The sequence below is a fragment of the Salmo salar genome, chromosome ssa19 (genome assembly GCF_905237065.1).
Source record: "Salmo salar chromosome ssa19, Ssal_v3.1, whole genome shotgun sequence".
Lineage (NCBI taxonomy): Eukaryota > Metazoa > Chordata > Actinopteri > Salmoniformes > Salmonidae > Salmo > Salmo salar.
In genome coordinates this window covers 13,647,562-13,675,027 of record NC_059460.1, presented here as the reverse complement: position 1 = coordinate 13,675,027, position 27,466 = coordinate 13,647,562, and the positions used below count along the sequence as shown (strand labels likewise).

The following is a 27,466-nucleotide window of genomic DNA, read 5'->3' as shown; positions in this document are numbered from 1 at the left end:
AGTGTGTATCTCTAAGGACTGGGTTGGTTAGTGTGTATCTCTAAGGACTTGGTTGGTTAGTGTGTATCTCTAAGGACTGGGTTGGTTAGTGTGTTTCTCTAAGTACTGGGTTGGTTAGTGTGTATCTCTAAGGACTGGGTTGGTTAGTGTGTAACTCTAAGGACTGGGTTGGTTAGTGTGTATCTCTAAGGACTGGGTTGGTTAGTGTGTATCTCTAAGGACTGGGTTGGTTAGTGTGTATCTCTAAGGACTGGGTTGGTTAGTGTCTATCTCTAAGGACTGGGTTGGTTAGTGTGTATCTCTTAGGACTGGGTTGGTTAGTGTGTATCTCTTAGGACTGGGTTGGTTAGTGTGTATCTCTAAGGACTGGGTTGGTTAGTGTGTATCTCTTAGGACTGGGTTGGTTAGTGTGTATCTCTTAGGACTGGGTTGGTTAGTGTCTATCTCTAAGGACTGGGTTGGTTAGTGTGTATCTCTAAGGACTGGGTTGGTTAGTGTGTATCTCTAAGGACTGGGTTGGTTAGTGTGTATCTCTAAGGACTGGGTTGGTTAGTGTGTATCTCTAAGGACTGGGTTGGTTAGTGTGTATCTCTAAGGACTGGGTTGGTTAGTGTGTATTTCTAAGGACTGGGTTGGTTAGTGTGTATCTCTAAGGACTGGGTTGGTTAGTGTGTATTTCTAAGGACTGGATTGGTTAGTGTGTATGTCTAAGGACTGGGTTGGTTAGTGTATATCTCTAAGGACTGGGTTGGTTAGTGTGTATCTCTAAGGACTGGGTTGGTTAGTGTTTATCTCTAAGGACTGGGTTGGTTAGTGTGTATCTCTAAGGACTGGGTTGGTTAGTGTGTATCTCTAAGGACTGGGTTGGTTAGTGTGTATCTCTAAGGACTGGGTTGGTTAGTGTGTATCTCTAAGGACTGGGTTGGTTAGTGTGTACTGTATCTCTAAGGACTGCGTTGATTAGTGTGTATCTCTAAGGACTGGGTTGGTTAGTGTGTATCTCTAAGGACTGGGTTGTTTAGTGTGTATCTCTAAGGACTGGGATGGTTAGTGTGTATCTCTAAGGACTGGGTTGGTTAGTGTGTATCTCTAAGGACTGGGTTGGTTAGTATGTATCTCTTAGGCTTGGTTGGTTAGTGTTTATCTCTAAGGACTGGGTTGGTTAGTATGTATCTCTAAGGACTAGGTTGGTTAGTGTTTATCTCTAAGGACTGGGTTGGTTAGTGTTTATCTCTAAGGACTGGGTTGGTTACTTTGTATTTCTAAGGACTGGGTTGGTTAGTATGTATCTCTAAGGACTGGGTTGGTTAGTATGTATCTCTAAGGAGTGGGTTGGTTAGTATGTATCTCTAAGGACTGGGTTGGTTAGTGTTTATCTCTAAGGACTCGGTTGGTTAGTATGTATCTCTAAGGACTGGGTTGGTTAATGTTTATCTCTATGTACTGGGTTGGTTCGTGTTTATCTCTAAGGAATGAGTTGGTTAGTGTGTATCTCTAAGGACTGGGTTGGTTAGTATGTATCTCTAAGGACTAGGTTGGTTAGTGTTTATCTCTAAGGACTGGGTTGGTTAGTATGTATCTCTAAGGACTGGGTTGGTTAGTGTTTATCTCTAAGGACTGGGTTGGTTAGTGTGTATTTCTAAGGACTGGGTTGGTTAGTATGTATCTCTAAGGACTGGGTTGGTTAGTATGTATCTCTAAGGAGTGGGTTGGTTAGTATGTATCTCTAAGGACTGGGTTGGTTTGTGTTTATCTCTAAGGACTGGGTTGGTTAGTGTGTATCTCTAAGGACTGGGTTGGTTAGTGTTTATCTCTAAGGACTGGGTTGGTTAGTGTGTATCTCTAAGGACTGGGTTGGTTAGTATGTATCTCTAAGGACTGGGTTGGTTAGTGTGTATCTCTAAGGACTGGGTTGGTTAGTATGTATCTCTAAGGACTGGGTTGGTTAGTGTTTATCTCTAAGGACTGGGTTGGTTAGTGTGTATCTCTAAGGACTGGGTTGGTTAGTGTGTATCTCTAAGGACTGGGATGGTTAGTGTGTATCTCTAAGGACTGGGTTGGTTAGTGTGTATCTCTAAGGACTGGGTTGGTTAGTATGTATCTCTAAGGACTGGGTTGGTTAGTGTTTATCTCTAAGGACTGGGTTGGTTAGTGTGTATCTCTAAGGACTGGGTTGGTTAGTGTGTACTGTATCTCTAAGGACTGGGTTGGTTAGTGTTTATCTCTAAGGAATGGGTTGGTTATTATGTATCTCTGAGGACTGGGTTGGTTAGTGTGTATCTCTAAGGACTGGGTTGGTTAGTGTGTATCTCTAAGGACTCGGTTGGTTAGTGTGTATCTCTAAGGACTGGGTTGGTTAGTGTGTATCTCTAAGGACTGGGTTGGTAAGTGTTTATCTCTAAGTACTGGGTTGGTTAGTGTTTATCTCTAAGGACTGGGTTGGTTAGTGTGTATCTCTAAGGACTGGGTTGGTTATTATGTATCTCTAAGGACTGGGTTGGTTAGTATGTATCTCTAAGGACTGGGTTGGTTAGTATGTATCTCTAAGGACTGCGTTGGTTAGTGTGTATCTCTAAGGACTGGGTTGGTTAGTGTGTATCTCTAAGGACTGGGTTGGTTAGTATGTATCTCTTAGGCTTGGTTGGTTAGTGTTTATCTCTAAGGACTGGGTTGGTTAGTATGTATCTCTAAGGACTAGGTTGGTTAGTGTTTATCTCTAAGGACTGGGTTGGTTAGTGTTTATCTCTAAGGACTGGGTTGGTTACTTTGTATTTCTAAGGACTGGGTTGGTTAGTATGTATCTCTAAGGACTGGGTTGGTTAGTATGTATCTCTAAGGAGTGGGTTGGTTAGTATGTATCTCTAAGGACTGGGTTGGTTAGTGTTTATCTCTAAGGACTGGGTTGGTTAGTATGTATCTCTAAGGACTGGGTTGGTTAATGTTTATCTCTATGTACTGGGTTGGTTCGTGTTTATCTCTAAGGAATGAGTTGGTTAGTGTGTATCTCTAAGGACTGGGTTGGTTAGTATGTATCTCTAAGGACTAGGTTGGTTAGTGTTTATCTCTAAGGACTGGGTTGGTTAGTATGTATCTCTAAGGACTGGGTTGGTTAGTGTTTATCTCTAAGGACTGGGTTGGTTAGTGTGTATTTCTAAGGACTGGGTTGGTTAGTATGTATCTCTAAGGACTGGGTTGGTTAGTATGTATCTCTAAGGAGTGGGTTGGTTAGTATGTATCTCTAAGGACTGGGTTGGTTAGTGTTTATCTCTAAGGACTGGGTTGGTTAGTATGTATCTCTAAGGACTGGGTTGGTTAGTGTTTATCTCTAAGGACTGGGTTGGTTAGTGTGTATCTCTAAGGACTGGGTTGGTTAGTATGTATCTCTAAGGACTGCGTTGGTTAGTGTGTATCTCTAAGGACTGGGTTGGTTAGTGTGTATCTCTAAGGACTGGGTTGGTTAGTATGTATCTCTTAGGCTTGGTTGGTTAGTGTTTATCTCTAAGGACTAGGTTGGTTAGTATGTATCTCTAAGGACTAGGTTGGTTAGTGTTTATCTCTAAGGACTGGGTTGGTTAGTGTTTATCTCTAAGGACTGGGTTGGTTACTTTGTATCTCTAAGGACTGGGTTGGTTAGTATGTATCTCTAAGGACTGGGTTGGTTAGTGTGTATCTCTAAGGACTGGGTTGGTTAGTATGTATCTCTAAGGACTGGGTTGGTTAGTGTTTATCTCTAAGGACTGGGTTGGTTAGTATGTATCTCTAAGGACTGGGTTGGTTAATGTTTATCTCTATGGACTGGGTTGGTTCGTGTTTATCTCTAAGGAATGAGTTGGTTAGTGTGTATCTCTAAGGACTGGGTTGGTTAGTATGTATCTCTAAGGACTAGGTTGGTTAGTGTTTATCTCTAAGGACTGGGTTGGTTAGTATGTATCTCTAAGGACTGGGTTGGTTAGTGTTTATCTCTAAGGACTGGGTTGGTTAGTGTGTATTTCTAAGGACTGGGTTGGTTAGTATGTATCTCTAAGGACTGGGTTGGTTAGTATGTATCTCTAAGGACTGGGTTGGTTAGTATGTATCTCTAAGGACTGGGTTGGTTAGTGTTTATCTCTAAGGACTGGGTTGGTTAGTATGTATCTCTAAGGACTGGGTTGGTTAGTGTTTATCTCTAAGGACTGGGTTGGTTAGTGTGTATCTCTAAGGACTGGGTTGGTTAGTATGTATCTCTAAGGACTGGGTTGGTTAGTGTCTATCTCTAAGGACTGGGTTGGTTAGTATGTATCTCTAAGGACTGGGTTGGTTAGTGTTTATCTCTAAGGACTGGGTTGGTTAGTGTGTATCTCTAAGGACTGGGTTGGTTAGTGTGTATCTCTAAGGACTGGGATGGTTAGTGTGTATCTCTAAGGACTGGGTTGGTTAGTGTGTATCTCTAAGGACTGGGTTGGTTAGTATGTATCTCTAAGGACTGGGTTGGTTAGTGTTTATCTCTAAGGACTGGGTTGGTTAGTGTGTATCTCTAAGGACTGGGTTGGTTAGTGTGTACTGTATCTCTAAGGACTGGGTTGGTTAGTGTTTATCTCTAAGGAATGGGTTGGTTATTATGTATCTCTGAGGACTGGGTTGGTTAGTGTGTATCTCTAAGGACTGGGTTGGTTAGTGTGTATCTCTAAGGACTCGGTTGGTTAGTGTGTATCTCTAAGGACTGGGTTGGTTAGTGTGTATCTCTAAGGACTGGGTTGGTAAGTGTTTATCTCTAAGTACTGGGTTGGTTAGTGTTTATCTCTAAGGACTGGGTTGGTTAGTGTGTATCTCTAAGGACTGGGTTGGTTATTATGTATCTCTAAGGACTGGGTTGGTTAGTATGTATCTCTAAGGACTGGGTTGGTTAGTGTGTATCTCTAAGGACTGGGTTGGTTAGTGTTTATCTCTAAGGACTGGGTTGGTTAGTGTGTATCTCTAAGGACTGGGTTGGTTAGTGTGTATCTCTAAGGACTGGGTTGGTTAGTGTGTATCTCTAAGGACTGGGTTGGTTAGTGTGTATCTCTAAGGACTGGGTTGGTTAGTGTTTATCTCTAAGGACTGGGTTGGTTAGTGTGTATCTCTAAGGACTCGGTTGGTTAGTGTGTAACTCTAAGGACTGGGTTGGTTAGTGTGTATCTCTAAGGACTGGGTTGGTTAGTGTGTATCTCTAAGGACTGGGTTGGTTAGTGTGTATCTCTAAGGACTGGGTTGGTTAGTGTGTATCTCTAAGGACTGGGTTGGTTAGTTTGTATCTCTAAGGACTGGGTTGGTTAGTATGTATCTCTAAGGACTGGGTTGGTTAGTGTGTATCTCTAAGGACTGGGTTGGTTAGTGTGTATCTCTAAGGACTGGGTTGGTTAGTGTGTATCTCTAAGGACTTGGTTGGTTAGTGTGTATCTCTAAGGACTGGGTTGGTTAGTGTGTTTCTCTAAGTACTGGGTTGGTTAGTGTGTATCTCTAAGGACTGGGTTGGTTAGTGTGTAACTCTAAGGACTGGGTTGGTTAGTGTGTATCTCTAAGGACTGGGTTGGTTAGTGTGTATCTCTAAGGACTGGGTTGGTTAGTGTGTATCTCTAAGGACTGGGTTGGTTAGTGTCTATCTCTAAGGACTGGGTTGGTTAGTGTGTATCTCTTAGGACTGGGTTGGTTAGTGTGTATCTCTTAGGACTGGGTTGGTTAGTGTGTATCTCTAAGGACTGGGTTGGTTAGTGTGTATCTCTTAGGACTGGGTTGGTTAGTGTGTATCTCTAAGGACTCGGTTGGTTAGTGTGTAACTCTAAGGACTGGGTTGGTTAGTGTGTATCTCTAAGGACTGGGTTGGTTAGTGTGTATCTCTAAGGACTGGGTTGGTTAGTGTGTATCTCTAAGGACTGGGTTGGTTAGTGTGTATCTCTAAGGACTGGGTTGGTTAGTTTGTATCTCTAAGGACTGGGTTGGTTAGTATGTATCTCTAAGGACTGGGTTGGTTAGTGTGTATCTCTAAGGACTGGGTTGGTTAGTGTGTATCTCTAAGGACTGGGTTGGTTAGTGTGTATCTCTAAGGACTTGGTTGGTTAGTGTGTATCTCTAAGGACTGGGTTGGTTAGTGTGTTTCTCTAAGTACTGGGTTGGTTAGTGTGTATCTCTAAGGACTGGGTTGGTTAGTGTGTAACTCTAAGGACTGGGTTGGTTAGTGTGTATCTCTAAGGACTGGGTTGGTTAGTGTGTATCTCTAAGGACTGGGTTGGTTAGTGTGTATCTCTAAGGACTGGGTTGGTTAGTGTCTATCTCTAAGGACTGGGTTGGTTAGTGTGTATCTCTTAGGACTGGGTTGGTTAGTGTGTATCTCTTAGGACTGGGTTGGTTAGTGTGTATCTCTAAGGACTGGGTTGGTTAGTGTGTATCTCTTAGGACTGGGTTGGTTAGTGTGTATCTCTTAGGACTGGGTTGGTTAGTGTCTATCTCTAAGGACTGGGTTGGTTAGTGTGTATCTCTAAGGACTGGGTTGGTTAGTGTGTATCTCTAAGGACTGGGTTGGTTAGTGTGTATCTCTAAGGACTGGGTTGGTTAGTGTGTATCTCTAAGGACTGGGTTGGTTAGTGTGTATCTCTAAGGACTGGGTTGGTTAGTGTGTATTTCTAAGGACTGGGTTGGTTAGTGTGTATCTCTAAGGACTGGGTTGGTTAGTGTGTATCTCTAAGGACTGGGTTGGTTAGTGTGTATCTCTAAGGACTGGGTTGGTTAGTGTTTATCTCTAAGGACTGGGTTGGTTAGTGTGTATCTCTAAGGACTGGGTTGGTTAGTGTGTATCTCTAAGGACTGGGTTGGTTAGTGTGTATCTCTAAGGACTGGGTTGGTTAGTGTGTATCTCTAAGGACTGGGTTGGTTAGTGTGTACTGTATCTCTAAGGACTGCGTTGATTAGTGTGTATCTCTAAGGACTGGGTTGGTTAGTGTGTATCTCTAAGGACTGGGTTGGTTAGTGTGTATCTCTAAGGACTGGGTTGGTTAGTGTGTATCTCTAAGGACTGGGTTGGTTAGTGTGTATCTCTAAGGACTGGGTTGGTTAGTATGTATCTCTTAGGCTTGGTTGGTTAGTGTTTATCTCTAAGGACTGGGTTGGTTAGTATGTATCTCTAAGGACTAGGTTGGTTAGTGTTTATCTCTAAGGACTGGGTTGGTTAGTGTTTATCTCTAAGGACTGGGTTGGTTACTTTGTATTTCTAAGGACTGGGTTGGTTAGTATGTATCTCTAAGGACTGGGTTGGTTAGTATGTATCTCTAAGGAGTGGGTTGGTTAGTATGTATCTCTAAGGACTGGGTTGGTTAGTGTTTATCTCTAAGGACTGGGTTGGTTAGTATGTATCTCTAAGGACTGGGTTGGTTAATGTTTATCTCTATGTACTGGGTTGGTTCGTGTTTATCTCTAAGGAATGAGTTGGTTAGTGTGTATCTCTAAGGACTGGGTTGGTTAGTATGTATCTCTAAGGACTAGGTTGGTTAGTGTTTATCTCTAAGGACTGGGTTGGTTAGTATGTATCTCTAAGGACTGGGTTGGTTAGTGTTTATCTCTAAGGACTGGGTTGGTTAGTGTGTATTTCTAAGGACTGGGTTGGTTAGTATGTATCTCTAAGGACTGGGTTGGTTAGTATGTATCTCTAAGGAGTGGGTTGGTTAGTATGTATCTCTAAGGACTGGGTTGGTTAGTGTTTATCTCTAAGGACTGGGTTGGTTAGTATGTATCTCTAAGGACTGGGTTGGTTAGTGTTTATCTCTAAGGACTGGGTTGGTTAGTGTGTATCTCTAAGGACTGGGTTGGTTAGTATGTATCTCTAAGGACTGGGTTGGTTAGTGTGTATCTCTAAGGACTGGGTTGGTTAGTATGTATCTCAAATGACTGTGTTGGTTAGTGTTTATCTCTAAGGACTGGGTTGGTTAGTGTGTATCTCTAAGGACTGGGTTGGTTAGTGTGTATCTCTAAGGACTGGGATGGTTAGTGTGTATCTCTAAGGACTGGGTTGGTTAGTGTGTATCTCTAAGGACTGGGTTGGTTAGTATGTATCTCTAAGGACTGGGTTGGTTAGTGTTTATCTCTAAGGACTGGGTTGGTTAGTATGTATCTCTAAGGACTAGGTTGGTTAGTGTTTATCTCTAAGGACTGGGTTGGTTAGTGTTTATCTCTAAGGACTGGGTTGGTTAGTGTGTATTTCTAAGGACTGGGTTGGTTAGTATGTATCTCTAAGGACTGGGTTGGTTAGTATGTATCTCTAAGGAGTGGGTTGGTTAGTATGTATCTCTAAGGACTGGGTTGGTTAGTGTTTATCTCTAAGGACTGGGTTGGTTAGTGTGTATCTCTAAGGACTGGGTTGGTTAGTGTGTATCTCTAAGGACTGGGATGGTTAGTGTGTATCTCTAAGGACTGGGTTGGTTAGTGTGTATCTCTAAGGACTGGGTTGGTTAGTATGTATCTCTAAGGACTGGGTTGGTTAGTGTTTATCTCTAAGGACTGGGTTGGTTAGTATGTATCTCTAAGGACTAGGTTGGTTAGTGTTTATCTCTAAGGACTGGGTTGGTTAGTGTTTATCTCTAAGGACTGGGTTGGTTAGTGTGTATTTCTAAGGACTGGGTTGGTTAGTATGTATCTCTAAGGACTGGGTTGGTTAGTATGTATCTCTAAGGAGTGGGTTGGTTAGTATGTATCTCTAAGGACTGGGTTGGTTAGTGTTTATCTCTAAGGACTGGGTTGGTTAGTGTGTATCTCTAAGGACTGGGTTGGTTAGTGTGTATCTCTAAGGACTGGGTTGGTTAGTGTTTATCTCTAAGGACTGGGTTGGTTAGTGTGTATTTCTAAGGACTGGGTTGGTTAGTGTCTATCTCTAAGGACTGGGTTGGTTAGTGTGTATCTCTTAGGACTGGGTTGGTTAGTGTGTATCTCTTAGGACTGGGTTGGTTAGTGTGTATCTCTAAGGACTGGGTTGGTTAGTGTGTATCTCTTAGGACTGGGTTGGTTAGTGTGTATCTCTTAGGACTGGGTTGGTTAGTGTCTATCTCTAAGGACTGGGTTGGTTAGTGTGTATCTCTAAGGACTGGGTTGGTTAGTGTGTATCTCTAAGGACTGGGTTGGTTAGTGTGTATCTCTAAGGACTGGGTTGGTTAGTGTGTATCTCTAAGGACTGGGTTGGTTAGTGTGTATCTCTAAGGACTGGGTTGGTTAGTGTGTATTTCTAAGGACTGGGTTGGTTAGTGTGTATCTCTAAGGACTGGGTTGGTTAGTGTGTATTTCTAAGGACTGGGTTGGTTAGTGTGTATGTCTAAGGACTGGGTTGGTTAGTGTATATCTCTAAGGACTGGGTTGGTTAGTGTGTATCTCTAAGGACTGGGTTGGTTAGTGTTTATCTCTAAGGACTGGGTTGGTTAGTGTGTATCTCTAAGGACTGGGTTGGTTAGTGTGTATCTCTAAGGACTGGGTTGGTTAGTGTGTATCTCTAAGGACTGGGTTGGTTAGTGTGTATCTCTAAGGACTGGGTTGGTTAGTGTGTACTGTATCTCTAAGGACTGCGTTGATTAGTGTGTATCTCTAAGGACTGGGTTGGTTAGTGTGTATCTCTAAGGACTGGGTTGGTTAGTGTGTATCTCTAAGGACTGGGTTGGTTAGTGTGTATCTCTAAGGACTGGGTTGGTTAGTGTGTATCTCTAAGGACTGGGTTGGTTAGTATGTATCTCTTAGGCTTGGTTGGTTAGTGTTTATCTCTAAGGACTGGGTTGGTTAGTATGTATCTCTAAGGACTAGGTTGGTTAGTGTTTATCTCTAAGGACTGGGTTGGTTAGTGTTTATCTCTAAGGACTGGGTTGGTTACTTTGTATTTCTAAGGACTGGGTTGGTTAGTATGTATCTCTAAGGACTGGGTTGGTTAGTATGTATCTCTAAGGAGTGGGTTGGTTAGTATGTATCTCTAAGGACTGGGTTGGTTAGTGTTTATCTCTAAGGACTGGGTTGGTTAGTATGTATCTCTAAGGACTGGGTTGGTTAATGTTTATCTCTATGTACTGGGTTGGTTCGTGTTTATCTCTAAGGAATGAGTTGGTTAGTGTGTATCTCTAAGGACTGGGTTGGTTAGTATGTATCTCTAAGGACTAGGTTGGTTAGTGTTTATCTCTAAGGACTGGGTTGGTTAGTATGTATCTCTAAGGACTGGGTTGGTTAGTGTTTATCTCTAAGGACTGGGTTGGTTAGTGTGTATTTCTAAGGACTGGGTTGGTTAGTATGTATCTCTAAGGACTGGGTTGGTTAGTATGTATCTCTAAGGAGTGGGTTGGTTAGTATGTATCTCTAAGGACTGGGTTGGTTAGTGTTTATCTCTAAGGACTGGGTTGGTTAGTATGTATCTCTAAGGACTGGGTTGGTTAGTGTTTATCTCTAAGGACTGGGTTGGTTAGTGTGTATCTCTAAGGACTGGGTTGGTTAGTATGTATCTCTAAGGACTGGGTTGGTTAGTGTGTATCTCTAAGGACTGGGTTGGTTAGTATGTATCTCTAAGGACTGGGTTGGTTAGTGTTTATCTCTAAGGACTGGGTTGGTTAGTGTGTATCTCTAAGGACTGGGTTGGTTAGTGTGTATCTCTAAGGACTGGGATGGTTAGTGTGTATCTCTAAGGACTGGGTTGGTTAGTGTTTATCTCTAAGGACTGGGTTGGTTAGTGTGTATCTCTAAGGACTGGGTTGGTTAGTGTGTATCTCTAAGGACTGGGTTGGTTAGTGTTTATCTCTAAGGACTGGGTTGGTTAGTGTGTATTTCTAAGGACTGGGTTGGTTAGTATGTATCTCTAAGTACTGGGTTGGTTCGTGTTTATCTCTAAGGAATGAGTTGGTTAGTGTGTATCTCTAAGGACAGTTTATTTGTGTTTCCTTTGTGTGTCGTGGAACCATGTTTTGCCTTTGTAGTGTGAGAGAAAATTGGTTGAAAAAAGAACAATGATTAGGGCTGAGTCAACAATTTTGTAGCAGACATGTTTGTGTGCGTACATGTGTGTGGTTTAGTGTGTTTGTTTGCCTTGTGTATCCCTTGTGTTAACGCTGTGTGTGTTTTCAGCATGAAGCGGACAGTGCCCTGAGGAAGGCCCGTGTTCTGCAGGCCCAGAGACAGGAGGAGTATGAGAAGGCCCGGGTGTCCACCAGCCGAGTAGAGGAGGAGCAGCTGGGAGCAGCCAAGCTGGAGAAGAGACGCAGGCTGGAGGAGGAGGCTCTGCAGAAGGTAAAATGTCTTGTCCCTAAGGTTTATAGCTCATCCATGTCATGTCTGAGGCCCATAGCTCATCCGTGAGGCTCATAGATCATCCGTGAGGCCCATAGATCATCCCTGAAACCCATAGCTCATCGCTTAGGCCCATAGTTACCCACTGAGGACCAAAGCTTGAGGCCTAGGGTTACTGAATTAGTCGACGCTCTTATTAGTCGACGCTCTTATCCAGAGTTAACCACTTCTGAACAACTAACCTATTTTTTTTTTTTAAATGTATTTAACTAGGCAAGTCAGTTAAGAACAAATGCTTATTTACAATGACGGCCTACACCAGCCAAACCCGGACGACGCTGGGCCAATTGTGCGCCGCCCTATAGGACTCGCAATCACAGCCGGTTGTGATACAGCCTGGATTCAAACCAGGGTGTCTGTAGACCACTGTGCCACTCGGGAACCCATAACTGCTACATGGGAATCCACATTGACATATTGAAGATGTTACTCTTTTGATCACTGGATTGTAGTTGTGAGCAGTTCTGCTTGACATGTTATTCCCCCCCCACACACTCTTTTCCATAGGCGGATGAGGCCAGAGACCACTGCAAGGCCTGTCTGACAGATTTAGGGGTGAAGAGAGTGGACCTGGCCAACACCAAGAGTGAGATCCTCACCCAGTTACGAAAGCTGGTCTTCCAGTGTGACCTCACTCTGAAAGCAGTATGTTGACAAATATATCTTACAGGATCCAAATGTTTGAGTAAAATCAAATATTCCCCAAAATATAGTAGATAGTAATATAGTATGTCCAGTGACTACTAAAGGCCATTTTTGGACATTTTGTCTGGTGTAGATACTGTCATAAAAGCTTATTCTAATTATATGGGTGCTGTATCTCATGGGCTTTCTCTGTGTGTACGTCTCCCCAGGTGACAGTGAATTGGTTCCAGCTTCAGCAGGCCCAGGTTGTGTCTCTACCCGTCAACCACCAGTCTCTGTGTGAGAGCGCCAAGCTGTACGAGCCGGGTCAGCGATACGTTGGCTTCGTCAGGAGTCTTCCTGCCCAGTCAGACAGACCCAGGGTGGAGTCCTACTCCTTCGACGCCACCGTCTCACACTGTAACAACGCAGGGTGAGGGGAACACTGGATGGATGCTGTGATTTTGATTATCCTACTACTTTGGCTTAAACTCACTCTTTGATCCTTAAACATAAATAGAGTGTGTGTGTGTGTGTGTGTGTGTGTGTGTGTGTGTGTGTGTGTGTGTGTGTGTGTGTGTGTGTGTGTGTGTGTGTGTGTGTGTGTGTGTGTGTGTGTGTGCGCCTAAAAACTTGTGAAGCATCATCGTAAATAGGATTGAGATCTCCAGGAGTGCCATCATATGAACAAATGAGTGAGTTGCTCTCTGTGGGAGAGCAGGAAGATTGTGTTTTGAGAGAAAAAGCCTTATGGAGAACGGTATTATATTTAGTGATTTGCTGAGAGAACGAGTGACTGGGAGAGCGGGAGAGAGCGAGAGAGAGAGAAAGAGCGAGAGAGAGAGAGAGAAAGAGAGAGATTTTTTTTAGAGGGATTGTGTTAGAGAGGGGAACACAATTGAGTTTGGTCTGCAGGACTTCCTGAGGTAGTGACTGGTCATGGGAAAGAGAAAGAGAGAGAGAGAGGTGAAGAAAGAGGTAGAGGGAAGGGGAAAACTCTGTTTTCATAATACTATTTCAGGCCATGCCTTCGGACTGAAACTACAATCTAAGTTGTTCAACTCTCTTGCTGATCCGTGTACAGATATAAGATAGGCCCAAGTTTGCCCACTGGACCATTCTTAACTTCATACAAAAAAATATCATTTTTAGCCCTTCCGTTCATGAGTGGTCGTCATAGACTCTGCTTGTGTAAGGATGTACGTAGTGAAACAGAGTGTCGACGTAGATACTTTGTTCTTGGTTTGTTTACTTCTCTGAGCAAAAGCAGTGGGGCGACACAGAGGGGAAGCAGGGGTTCATTATAGACCTATATCCTATAGACTGCCTATATGCACGTCTTTGTAGGAGGGCCCGTTGATTGGTATTAGATCCATTGATTATTAGTAGTCCGTTATCAATTTCCACATATGTGAATGTTGATTGGGCTGTTCATTTCAGGTTTCTATTGATGTTAATGGGAATAATCAATTGCCTTTCTCAGATATTCAGTTTGGTGATTATGTATGTAAAGGCTATGGATCCGTCCATGTGAGTTCATGTTGATTGATTACAGTACCGTCACAAGACACTTGATAATCTCTATGTTGCCTATAACGTGAGATGGAATGTTCATCTAAACTCTTCCCAGGTTGCCCCTCGCCAAGCGGTCGTTGAGCAGCACCCACTGCAGTACCCACAGTTCCCATGGTAACCTGTCTCAGATGTCCGTCACCTCTGGGGACTTCCTGGGGACCGACGAAGTGGAGAGCCCGGTCAACACACGGCCCGCCAAGATCTCTGAGAGACGGTCCAACAGCAGCACCGACATCCAAGGTAGTCTAGTGGTAGCCTAGTCATCTATGGAGAAATACATGCGGGTTTCTGATGAGGCTTGATCCTATAATACAGGTTAATAAACAACAAGAGGAAGGAATGAAAACACTCATTTTTATTTTGAAGCATACACGAGATAGAATTCAAATCCAAGTCAAATCAGATTATATTTGTCACATGCTTCGTAAACGACAGGTGTAAACTTACAGTGAAATGCTTACTTACGGGATCTTCCCAACAATGCAGAGAGAAAGAAAATAGAGAAATAATAAAACAGTAATAACACATAATAATACAAGTAATAATAAATACACAGTGAGTAATGGTAACTTGGCTATATACACAGAGTACCAGTACCGTGTCCATGTGCAGCGGTACGAGGTAAATTAGGTAGATATGTACACATAACTTGGGTGAGCGAGAGATAGAGAGAGAGTGTGTGTGTTGTTCTTGTGTTGGTGTGAGTGAGTCTGGAAGCCTCCAGGTTGATCCAGTCCTCATCTGACTGTCTGTCATTCAGGGACACACACACCTTCACACACACTCTCACACACTCATTCACACGCACTCAGATCAGCTCATGACACTGATAGACTTATCTCACACTTCACTGCAGGCCAAATTAACAATTTACCCCCAATATTGTTTTAGTAGGCAAAACTTCCCCCTGTCATAATCTTCGGTAGATGTTGAATTACTTTTACAGTCTGGTAATCTCTATCTTCTTCATGTCCAGGACCTCATAGGCATTGAGAAAAAAAGACATGTTTTGAATGTAAAAGCAATGCTTACATAATCAACCCATTCATGATACATCATTTTTGTTTGTATTCGTTTGATGTGTACAGAGGTCTATGGGATGATGATCTCCTTTTGTGATCATCAAGTGTTTCCATGTAAACCACTTGATACTGAATTAATGTGTCCTCTATCCCACACATAACCCACTCATTATGCCTTTATCAATGAGGATGCAATTAGCCAGTCTAGTCCATGTTTCCTTGACTGAATTTGAATGAGCTGAATTTCTGAATAGCTACATTCATGCATTCATTTTGTTTCAAATGTTTCAATAACTAAACGTAAAAGATTTTCAGTTATGAGTGATTGGATAAATGCAAATGTATTGGAAGAGTACAGTAACAGATGCAGAGTGAGTATTTCCTATTGTGTGTTCCAGCTCTGAGGATCCAGGGCCCGTTCCGACCCTGGGGAACGGGTAGTCAGGGCGGGGGGATGTGCAGTGACTCAGAGAGCGCCGGAGGCAGCAGCGAGTCCAGATCCATGGACTCCCCCACCGCCAGCCCAGGTAAGGCCCCATCTCTCCACCCTCCTCCTCCCTATATACCCTTCCTAGCCCAGGGCCATATCTCCACACAACCTTCTATCCATTGGCTTGGCAGCCACCTTCCAAACACCTGGCACCAACCAGCACCGCCCCTTGTCTGCCTTAGCTTTCATCACCTGTTGAAAGGAATTGATTGATGGTTGTGATGTCATAGCAGCCTTCCTCCTAGACGTGACAGAGACAGACGAAAAATAAAATAACCAGACACAGAGACAGAGACAGACAGACTGACAGTGGGAGCATGCCTGAGTCCTGAAGGTGTATCTATAATACCCTGGAGAGGGACGTGATCTACAGGCTGTGTAAATAACAGTGACATTTTCTGGAGTTTTGGGTTATTCTGGTGTTGTTTTGTGTTGATTATCTAATAGCGTTACGATGTGCTTCCTTCAAATTAATTATAGTGTTACAATCATGTTATAATCATACAAAACAAGCGTTCCAGAGTGAGATGTTTTATTTAACTAGTTATAGTTAATTTAACTGGATTAAGCAATCTGACTCGTTAGCACCTTTGGACTCATACATATCTAGAATGATTGGAATGAGAGTTTGCTATCTAGTCAGTCCTATATTTCCAAAGTGCCCCAATGTCTGGAGAAATGTGGGGAATGTGGCCTATCACTTGTCTGACGTTGGCCTCTAGTCCAGGCCATTATCAGAACAGTAAGGGATCAACCAGAAGGATTGATCATTGAATGTAGCTGTGAATCACCCAGAATGACTCGTGGGTGGTCCCCTGTTGGTCCCCTGACCTCTTGCCATTGGAGGGTCCTGTGTTATAATAGCTGGACACTCTTCGACAGTCGCTCAGTTCATACCAAGCCAGGCTTGAAGCTATTGCTAGAAAGGAGCAGACATTCTGAGATAACCTAAAACCAAGGATCTACTAATAAATATAATAATATAATATATAATAATATAATATGTGCCATTTAGCAGACACTTTCATCCAAAACGACCTACAGTCATGCGTGCTTACTGCATACAATTGATATTACTACTAGACCAGGCCTCAGTTAGACGGTGGACAGTAGTACTGAGTAGCTAGACAGTTGTATTGAGAAGTTACTATGAGAATATGTCGTGCGTTCACTGCCTCCTGCTTAGGTGACTTCAAGAGGAGATTACCCAGAACCCCCTCCACGGGGACTATGTCGTCAGCTGATGACCTGGACGAGAGAGAGCCGCCCTCGCCGTCAGACAACGGTGAGTCAGAGAGTTCATTCATTTGATATGTTTCTATATGCTTGCTTTGGCAAAGGGAAGTTCAGGGAAGGTGTGTGTGTGTGTGTGTGTGTGTGTGTGTGTGTGTGTGTGTGTGTGTGTGTGTGTGTGTGTGTGTGTGTGTGTGTGTGTGTGTGTGCGTGCGTGCGTGCGTGCGTGCGTGCGTGCGTGCGTGCGTGCGTGCGTGCGTGCGTGCGTGCGTGCGTGCGTGCGTGTGTGGTTTAACAGTTGCTTGAAATGTCATAAGAGTATGTGGTAACAGTTATGACAGTCTCATTTGGAGCAATAATCTCTTCAGCAGCAAAGCAAAGGTAGGCTAGCAGTTAGAGCATTAGTCCAGTAAATGTTGCTATTTTGAATCTCCATGGTGAACAAATCTACTGATGTGCCCTTGAGCTAGGCACTTAACCCTTATTGCTCCAGGGTCGCTGTTGATAATGGCAGACACTGGCCGCGACCTCACTCTCTGAGGGTGTCTCAGGGGGAGTTGGGATATGCAAAAAAACACATTTCCAATTACACACATGTGTATAAGAGATCTTCTTTCTAAAACGCTATATATCCATTTTCAGAAATGTGGGTAAGTTAGCTTTTATTGTTAAAAGATCTTATGAACGAGATTGGTGTGTTTTTTCACTAATCATGGCATGGGGTTGTTTAAAGACAGACGTATTTGTTTGAAATGTATCATTGATGGTTTCATTTCAGAGAGACAAATAATCAAAATGGTAAATATCCGCCTCACTCAGAGAAATATGTAGTACCGCTAGGTTTTACACAGTCAAATGTCACAAATAACTATATTTTTTATACATTTCTTTAACTAGGCAAGTCAGTTAAGAACAAATTCTTATTTTCAATGACAGTCTAGGAACAGTGGGTTGACTGCATTGTTCAGGGGCAGAACGACAGATTTTTACCTTGTCAGCTCAGGATTTGATCTTGCAACCTTTTGGTTACTAGTCCAACGGTCTAACCACTAGGCTTCCTGCCACCCCAAGTAACTGATACATTTGTGTTATCAACATAAAAAACTATGAATCAATACAGTAATAGATCTGTATGTAAAACATTTACAGTACCTTCAGAAAGTAGTCATACCCCTTGACTTATTCCACATTTTGTTGTGTTACAGTGTGAATTAAATATATGTTTTGTTCTCACCCATCTACACACAATACCCAATAATGACAAAGTGAAAACATGTTTTCAGAAATTTGCGCAACTTTATTGAAAATAAAATACAGAAATATCACATTTACATAAGTATCCAAACCCGAGTTAAAACATGCTAGAATCACCATTGGCAACGATTACAGCTGTGAGTGTTTCTGAGTAAGTGGTGACATGTAGTCTAGCGGTTAAGAGCGTTGGGCCATGGCCTCCCGAGTGGCGCAGCAGTCTGAGGCACTGCATCGCAATGCTAGAGGCGTCACTACAGACCCGGGTCCTTGTCCCATCGCGCTCTAGACACTCCTGTGGTGGGCAGGGTGCATCTACGCCGACACGGTTGCCAGTTGGACGGTGTTTGCTCCAACACATTGGTGCGGCTGGCTCCGTGTTAAGCGAGAAGTGTGTCAAGAAGCGGTGCAGCTTGGCAGGGTCGTGTTTTGGAGGACACATGGCTCTCGACCTTCGCCTCTCTCGAGTCCGTACGGGAGTTGCAGCGATGGGACAAGGCTGTAACTATCAATTGAATATCACGAAATTGGGAAGAAAAAGGGGTTAAAAAAAGAAAACAGCATTTGGCCAGTGACCGAAAGGTTGCTTGTTTGAATACCTGAGCCGTCTAGATGAAAAATCTGTCGATGTGCCCTTGAGCAAGGCACTTAACCCTAATTGCTCCTGTAAGCCGCTCTGAATAAGAGTGTCTGCTAAATGTAAGTCTCTAAGAGCTTTGTACACCTAGATTATACAATTATTACTTAAAAATTATTCAATCTCTGTCAAGTTGGTTGTTGATCATTGCTAGACAACCATTTTAAAGTCTTGCCATAGATTTTCAATCCAATTTAAGTCAAAACTGTAACTAGACCACTTCAATGTCATGGTAAGCATCTCGAGTGTAGATTTGTCCTTGTGTTTTAAGTTATTGTCCTGCTAAAAGGGGAATTTGTCTCCCAGTGTTTGTTAGAAAGCAGACTTAACCAGGTTTTCCTCTAGGATTTTAACTGTGCTTTGCTCTATTCCTTTTCTTTTTATCCTAAAAAACTACCCAAGTCCTTGCCGATGACAAGCATACCTATACCATGATGCAGCCACCCCTGGGTTCCAAATATGGAGAGTGGTATTCAGTGATATGTTTTATTGGATTTGCCTCAAACATAACACTTTGTGTTCAGGACATAAAGTACTTTGCCATATTTTTTGCATTTTTTATTTAGTACCTTATTGCAAACAGGATGCATGTTTTGGAATATTTTTAATCTGTGCAGGCTTCCTTCCTTCTTTTCATTCTGTCATTTTGGTTAGTATTGTAGAGTAACTACAATGTTGTTGATCCATCCTTAGTTTTCTCCTATCACAGCCCTTAAACTGTTTCAAAGTCACCATTGGCCTTATGAAATCCCTGAGCGGTTTCCTTCTTCTCTGGCAACTGAGTTAGGAAGGACTCCTTATCTTTGTAGTGGATGTATATGTAGTTGGTGTATACTGGGTGTATTGATACACCACCCAAACTGTTATTAATAGATTCACTGTGCTCAAAGGGATATTCAATGTCTGCTTTTTTTTATTTTTACCCATCTACCAATAGGTGCCCTCCTTTGTGAGGCATTGGAAAACCTCCCTGGTCTTTGTGGTTGAATCTCTGTTTGAAATTCACTGCTCGACTGAGGGACCTTACAGATAATTGTATGTGTGGTGTACAGAGATGAGGTAGTCATTCAAAAATCATGTTAAACACTAGTATTTCACACAGAGTGAGTCCATGCAACCTATTGTGTGACTTGTTTAGCAAATTTTTACTCCTGAACTTATTTAGGCTTGCCATAACAGAGGGATTGAATACTTATTGACTTCATTTTTTATTAATTTGTTAACATTTCTAAAAACATAATTCCACTTTGACATTATGTGGTATTGTGTGTAGGCCAGTGACACAAAATCTCAATTTGATCAGCAAAATGTGGTAAAAGTCAAGGGGTGTGAATACTTTCTAAAGGCACTGTACATTTGACATTTTAGTAATTTGGCAGATGCTCTTATCCAGAGCGACTTACAATTAGTGTATTCATCTTAAGATAGGTGTTACAACCACATATCACAGTCAAACATACAGTATAAACACTTCCATTCCAGCTAAACAATGGAGTTTTGCATAAGCACCCACCAAAATTATGATTATTATTAATATTACACTCACTGAGCAAAACAATGTTTGGACCAACAACAGAAAAGACCAATAATAGTGAGAGTGATGCTTTTAATGGAGATGATACTGACTCCCTCCCTCTCTCTCTCGCTTTCTTTCCCTCCTCTCCTCTCCGTCTCTTCTCTCCCTCAGGTCTGAGTGAGATGCTGATAGAGACAGCCAGTTCTCCAGGTCCATTCCGTAACACCCAGATGTCCAAGGCAGCCCAGACACACAAGCTGAGGAAGCTGAGGGCCCTATCCAAGTGCAGAGAGTGTGATAGTCTGGTGGTCTTCCATGGGGCTGAGTGTGAGGAGGTGAGTGCAGTGGTTTTCAATCTGGGGTGTTCTACCCCTGGAAGTACCTTGCCTATCCACAGGGGGGAATTGGAAAGACTCTTAAGACCATAGGCCTAATGATCAGTGGAACATGAGGGGGTACTTCAGGTAGAGCAAAATGTGATTTTGGGTACAGTAAGTAACCAAATCAGACATACTGGCGCCAAAGAACATGGCTGACGTTTTACATTCTCCCAACCAATTTTTTTTAGTTTTGTGTAATGTTGCTGCTACCGTCTCTTATGACCGAAAATAACTTATGGACATCAGAAAAGCGATTACTCACCATGGACTGGAAGAAACCTTTTCCTTTAACGAGTCTGACAAGAAGGATGTCCTGCTTTCACTGGAACAGGCCCAGATCCACGCCTTTTGCGTGAAGAAAAGACGCCGGAAAAGGTGACGCAGATCGGGGATCCTTCTGAGAACCTGAAGGCGAGCGAGTAAACTCCCAATGCCTTCCATTCTTCTTGCTAACGTGCAATCATTGGAAAATAAAATTGATGACCTACTATTAAGATTATCCTACCAACGGGACATTAAAAACTGTAACATCTTATGTTTCACCGGGGTGTGGCTGAACGAAAGATACAGACAATATAGAGTTAGCTGGATTTTCCATGCACCGGCAGAACAGAGACGCTACCTCTGGTAAGACAAGGAGTGGGAGTGTGTGTCTTTTTGTCAATAACAGCTGGTGCGCGATGTCTAATATTAAAGAAGTCTCGAGGTACAGTAAGTAACCAAATAATTATGATAAGCTGCAGACCTCATTATCTACGAAGTGAGTTCTCATCTGTATTATTTGTCTATTTACCACCACAAAACAAAGCTGGCACTAAGACTGCTCTCAACCAACTCTATAAGGCCATAAGCAAAGAAGAAAATGCTCACCCAGAAGCGACGCTTTTAGTGCAGGCAAACTTACATCAGTTTTACCACATTTTTACCAGCATGTCACATGTGCAACCAGGCGGGAAAAAATCCTAGACCATCTTTACCCCACACACAGAGATGCATCCAAAGCTCTCCCCCGCCCTCCATTTGGAAAATCTGACCGTAATTCTATCCTCCTGATTCCTGCTTACAAGCTAAAATTGTACCAGTGACTCGCTCAATACGGAAGTGGTCAGATGACGCGGATGCTACACTACAGGACTGTTTTGCTAGCACAGACTGGAATATGTGCCAGGATACATCCAATTGCATTGAGGAATACACCATGTCAGTCATCGACTTCATCAATAAGTGCATCGATGACGTCGTCCCCACAGTGACTGTACGTACATATCCCAACCAGAAGCCATGGATTACAGGCAACATCTGCATCGAGCTAAAGGCTAGAGCTGCTGCTTTCAAGGAGCAGGAGACTAATCCGGATGCTTTTAAGAAATCCCGCTATGCCCTCAGACGAACCATCAAACAAGCAAAGTGTCAATGCAGGATTAAAATTGAATCCTACTACACTGGCTCTGACGCTCGTCGGATGTGACAGGGCTTGAAAACTATTACGGACTACAAAGGGAAACCCAGACGCGAGCTGCCCAGTGACGCGAGCCTACCAAACGAGCTAAATGCCTTTTATGCTCGCTTCCAGGGAAGCAACACTGAAGCATGCACGAGAGCACCAGCTGTTCTGGATGACTGTGTGATAACGCTCTTGGTAGCCGATATGAACAAAACCTTTAAACAGGTAAACATTCACCAAGGCGCTGGGCCAGACAGATTACCAGGACGTGAACTCAAAACATGCGTGGACCAACTGTCAAGTGTCTTCACTGACATTTTAAACCTCTCCCTGACCGAGTCTGTAATACCTACATGTTTCAAGCAGACCACCATAGTCCCTGTGCCCAAGGAAGCAAAGGTAACCTGCCTAAATGATTACCACCCCGTGGCACTCATCTCTCATGTCGGTAGCCTTTAAGTGCTTTGAAAGGCTGGTCATGGCTCACATCAACAGCATCCTCCCGGATACCCTAGACCCACTTCAATTCGCATACCGTCCCAACAGATCCACAGATGACGCAATCTCAATCGCACTCCACACTGCCCTTTCTCACCTGGACAAAAGGTGATATGTAAGAATGCTGTTCATTGAATACAGCTCAGCGTTCAACACCATAGTGCCCACGAAGCTCATCATTAAGCTAAGGACTCTGAGACTAAACACCTCCCTCTGCAAATGGATCCTGGACTTCCTGACGGGCCACCCTCAGGTGGTAAGAGTAGGCAACAACACGTCTGCCACACTGATCCTTAACAATTGGGCCCCTCAGGGGTGTGTACTTAGTCCCCTCCTGTATTCCCATGTTCACCCAAGACTGCGTGGCCAAACATGACTCCAACACCATCATTAAGTTTGCTGACGACACAATAGTGGTAGGCCTGATCACCGACAACGATGAGACGGCCTATAGGGAGGAGGTCAGAGAACTGGCAGTGTGGTGCCAAGACAAAAACCTCTCCCTCAATGTAAGCAAGACAAAGGAGCTGATCGTGGACTACAGGAAAAGGCGGGCCAAACAGGCCTCCATTAACATCGACGGGGCTGTAGTAGAGCGGGTCGAGAGTTTCAAGTTCCTTGATGTCCACATCACTAATGAACTATCATGGTCCAAACATACCAAGACAGTCGTGAAGAGGGCACGACAAAACCTTTTCCCCCTCAGGAGACTGAAAAAATTTGGCATGGTTCCCCAGATCCTCAAAAGATTCTACAGCTGCACCATTGAGAGCATCCTGACCAGTTGCATCACCGCTTGGTATGGCAACTGCTTGGCATCTGACCATAAGGAGCTACAGAGGGTAGTGCGAACGGCCCGGTACATCACTGGGGCCAAGCTTCCTGCCATCCAGGACCTATATAATAGGCGGTGTCAGAGGAAAGCCCATAAAATTGTCAGAGACTCCAGTCACCCAAGTTATAGACTGTTTTCTCTGCTACCGCATGGCGTACAGTACTGGAGCGCCAAGTCTAGGACCAAAAGGCTCCTAACAGCTTCTACCCTCAAGCCAATAGACTGCTGAACAATTCATAAAAATTGCCACCAGACAATTTAAATTGACTGACCCCCACCCCCGCGCTGCTACTCGCTGTTTGTTTGTTATCTATTAGAGGTTGGCCGATTAATCGGAAGGGCCGATTTCAAGTTTTCATAACAATCGTAATCGCCATTTTTGGACACCGATTATGGCCAATTACATTGCACTCCACGAGGAGACTGCGTGGCAGGCTGACTACCTGTGATGCGAGTGCAGCAAGGAGCCAAGGTAAGGTGCTAGCTAGCATTAAACTTATCTTATAAAAAACAATCTTAACATAATCACTAGTTAACTACACATGGTTGATGCTATTACTAGTTTATCTAGCTTGTCCTGTATTGCATATAATCGATGCGGTGCCTGTTAATTTATCATTGAATCACAGCCTACTTCGCCAAACGGGTGATTTAACAAGCGCATTCGCGAAAAAAAGCACTGTCGTTGCACCAATGTGTACCTAATCATAAACATCAATGCCTTTCTTAAAATCAATACACAAGTATATATTTTTAAACCTGCATATTTAGTTAAAAGAAATTCATGTTAGCAGGCAATATTAACTAGGGAAAGTGTGTCCCTTCTCTTGCGTTCATTGCACACAGAGTCAGGGTATATGCAACAGTTTGGGCCGCCTGGCTCATTGCGAACTAATTTGCCAGAATTTTACATAATTATGACATAACATTCAAGGTTGTGCAATGTAACAGCAATATGTAGACTTATGGATGCCACCCATTAGATAAAATACGGAACGGTTCCGTATTTCACTGAAAGAATAAACGTTTTGTTTTTGAAATGATAGTTTCCGGATTTGACCATATTAATATTTCTGTGTGTTATTATATTATAATTAAGTCTATAATTTGATAGAGCAGTCTGACTGAGCGGTGGTAGGCAGCAGCAGGCTCGTAAGCATTCATTCAAACAGCACTTTCCTGCGTTTGCCAGCAGCTCTTCGCAATGCTTCAAGCATTGTGCTGTTTATGACTTCAAGCCTATCAACTCCCGAGATTAGGCTGGCAATACTAAAGTACCTATAAGAACATCCAATAGTCAAAGGTATATGAAATACAAATCGTATAGAGAGAAATAGTCCTATAATTCCTATAATAACTACAACCTAAAACTTCTTACCTGGGAATATTGAAGACTCATGTTAAAAAGGAACCACCAGCTTTCATATGTTCTCATGTTCTGAGCAAGGAACTTAAACGTTCGCTTTTTTACATGGCACATATTGCACTTTTACTTACTTCTCCAACACTTTGTTTTTGCATTATTTAAACTAAATTGAACATGTTTCATTATTTATTTGAGACTAAATTGATTTTATTTATGTATTATATAAAGTTAAAATAAAAGTGTTCATTGTTCCTTCAGTATTGTTGTAATTGTCATTATTACAGATATATATATATATATATATATATAAATCGGCCGATTAATCGGTATCGGGTGTTTGGTCCTCCAATAATCGGTATTGGTGTTGAAAAATCGGTCGACCTCTATTACCTATGCATAGTCACTTCGCCCCCACCTACATGTACAGGTTACCTCAACTAGCATGTACCCCTGCACACTGACTCAGTACCAGTGACCCCTGTATATAGCCTCGTTATTGTTATTCTTATTGTGTTACTTTCATTATTACTTTTTATTTTAGCCTACTTGGTAAATATTTTATTCTTCTTGAACTGCACTGTTGGTTAAGGGCTTGTAAGTAAGTCTACACTTGTATTCGGCGCATGTGGCAAATAAAGTTTGATTTGATTAGCACCAATAGGAAAACGGTTGTAGATGACAAGTAGCCACACAGGGGCTGAATGAGAGTCCACAGACTATCAGTTGTCATTTAGAGTGACTTCTCCATCATCCAGCACTAGGTATTTGGACTCATTAAAAGGGGACGTGCAGCGGAAACCAAAGACCTTTTGTTACCCTCTGGGAGCCTGTACGATCCTCTTGTTAGAATGTTCTCTTAGCTCTGCTTATTTTAGATAGAGTTGCATTATATATTTATGGAAACATTCACATTTGGATACATTGGAACAGGACAGTGAAAGATGGTTACTTGAGGGGAATGGTTATTTAGACAAGTATGTAACACTGTGGTCCTGTGTGGCTCTGTGAGAGTGGGGTGCTGGCAACGTCAAAGGTCGTGGGTTCAATTCCCACAGGGATCACATACACTTACTGAAATATATGCACTCACTGCTAAGTGGCATATATATATATACAGTATTATTGCTAGCTGACATGGATATTCACTCTTTGACTCCTCTGCTGTTTCCCAGTGCTCCCTGGCTTGCCATAAGAAGTGTTTGGAGACTCTGGCCATCCAGTGTGGTCATAAGAAACTCCAGGGTAGACTGCACCTCTTTGGTGTTGACTTCACCCAGGCAGCTAGGAACAACCCAGATGGTATTCCTTTCATCATCAGGAAGTGTACCTCGGAGATTGAGAATAGAGCGCTGGACATCAAGGTAACATTATGCTAGCATTGTAAAGTAAGATGATGTTGCCTAGCTATAGTATAGCTAATATTCTCTATTGTTTCAGACGTCATCCACCCCAGTTTTTTTTTAAATTAAATATCTCAGTGTTTTTTGCTGCTAAATAATGATTTTTAGGAGAATAATATGGGCTGCTGTGTTGTATCTTGGTTGTCCAGGGGATCTATCGTGTGAATGGGGCCAAGTCTCGTGTGGAGAAGCTCTGTCAGGCATTTGAGAATGGCAAGGACCTGGTGGAGCTATCTGACCTTTACCCCCATGACATCAGCAATGTGCTCAAACTTTACCTGAGACAGGTGGGTTTCACACACACAATTCTTCAGGACAAGATATTTGCTGGTTACAGAGTACATCGGACAGACCACACACTAGCCCAATAATATTTACTTATCTTCCTTCTCTTCATTCATTGCTAGTTTATACTCCCAAATGCTTATCTCTTTGTCTCCAGTCCTGTCTGTTGTATATTTGTCTTCATATTTTTGTCATTGCAGTTTAAAATTAACTTCCTTGTTTATTTTCTCTTCCTGCAGCTTCCAGAGCCTCTCATCCTGTTCCGTTTCTACAACGACTTCATCGGCCTGGCCAAGGAGAGCCAGAACATCATCGTGGACGAGGTGGAGGCATCCAGGGTCAGCCCCGCCTCCCTGACCCCTCCACAGGTCAGCGTGGAGCTCAACCGGGTCCTCTTCAAGATCAAAGACCTCCTGAGACAGCTGCCCCCGGCCCACTACAAGACCCTGCAGTTCCTCATCCAACACCTGCACAGGTACCGAATCTATTCAGAGAATTTAGATGAGTTAACCAGCGCTCACATCTCTGACTTTCACCTAAATCATTTATTGATTTCAATGGGACACTTTGAGTTAAGTCAGCGGATCTCAAGGCAGAATTACAACCCTATAAATACACATACACAACTTCAAACCCACACGTCCCACAAAGTAACAACACAAAACTGCAACAGCAGTAACAATGAAGCAGAAGTCCACCTTCATATTTCATCCTTCCTCACCCCTGTAGGGTGACCGAGCAGGCGGAGGAGAACAAGATGACAGCCAGTAACCTAGGTATCATCTTCGGCCCCACGCTAATCAAACCAAGACAGACGGACGCCGAGGTGTCCCTGTCCTCCCTGGTGGACTACCCCTACCAGGCCCTCATCGTGGAGCTCCTCATCAGACACTATCAGATGATCTTTGATGCCCCCCTCAGCCCTCTGCCACGGCCCCAGGGCCCACCAGGCCCCTCTGGGGAGGGCTCTCCTCTGAAGGGTCAGGACGCTAACCCTTGCCTCACCCCTCAGGAGAAGCAGCAGCTTCTCAGCAGACACTCCAAGTCTCTAGTAGACATTAAGGAGGTGAGTGACTTGTCTGATCCCATATTAAAATAGAAGTCAATAGAAATATGATTAACCTCAGCACTGACTACAATACATTACATGGCCAAAAGTATGTGAACACCTGCTTGTCAAACATCTCATTCCAAAATCATGGGCATTAATATGGAGTTGGTCCCCACTTTGCTGCTATAACAGCCTCCACTCTTCTGGGAAGGCTTTCCACTAGATGTTGGAACATTGCTGTGGGGACTTGCTTCCATTCAGCCACAAGAGCATTAGTGGGGTCGGGCACTGATGTTGGGCAATTAGGCCTGGCTTGCAGTCGGCGTTCCAATTCATTCAAAAGGTTGGGTTGAGGTCAGGTCTCTGCAGGCCAGTCAAGTTCTTCCACAACGATCTCGACAAACTATTTCTGTATGGACCTCGCTTTGTGCACGGGGACACTGTCATGCTGAAACAGGAAAGGTCCTTCCCCAAACTGTTGCCACAAAGTTGGAAGCAGAGAATCGTCTAGAACGTCATTATATGCTGTAGTGTTAAGATGTTTTTGCAGGG

The 27,466-nt window shown here is 43.2% G+C and overlaps 1 protein-coding gene across 4 annotated transcripts in view; it reads left to right on the top strand.

Moving 5' to 3' along the window:
• Positions 1-27,466, top strand: part of arhgap29a (Rho GTPase activating protein 29a) — a 77,614-nt gene that overhangs the window by 46,605 nt on the left and 3,543 nt on the right. For all 4 annotated transcript variants that reach the window (XM_014157339.2, XM_014157338.2, XM_014157340.2 and 1 more), the window contains 11 exons: positions 11,086-11,247; positions 11,815-11,952; positions 12,162-12,364; positions 13,562-13,746; positions 14,927-15,055; positions 16,205-16,303; positions 19,827-19,990; positions 25,351-25,539; positions 25,728-25,865; positions 26,103-26,338; positions 26,593-26,929. In XM_014157339.2, the coding sequence (XP_014012814.2) occupies positions 11,086-11,247; positions 11,815-11,952; positions 12,162-12,364; positions 13,562-13,746; positions 14,927-15,055; positions 16,205-16,303; positions 19,827-19,990; positions 25,351-25,539; positions 25,728-25,865; positions 26,103-26,338; positions 26,593-26,929 (1,980 nt within the window). The remainder of the gene's footprint in view (positions 1-11,085; positions 11,248-11,814; positions 11,953-12,161; positions 12,365-13,561; positions 13,747-14,926; positions 15,056-16,204; positions 16,304-19,826; positions 19,991-25,350; positions 25,540-25,727; positions 25,866-26,102; positions 26,339-26,592; positions 26,930-27,466) is intronic.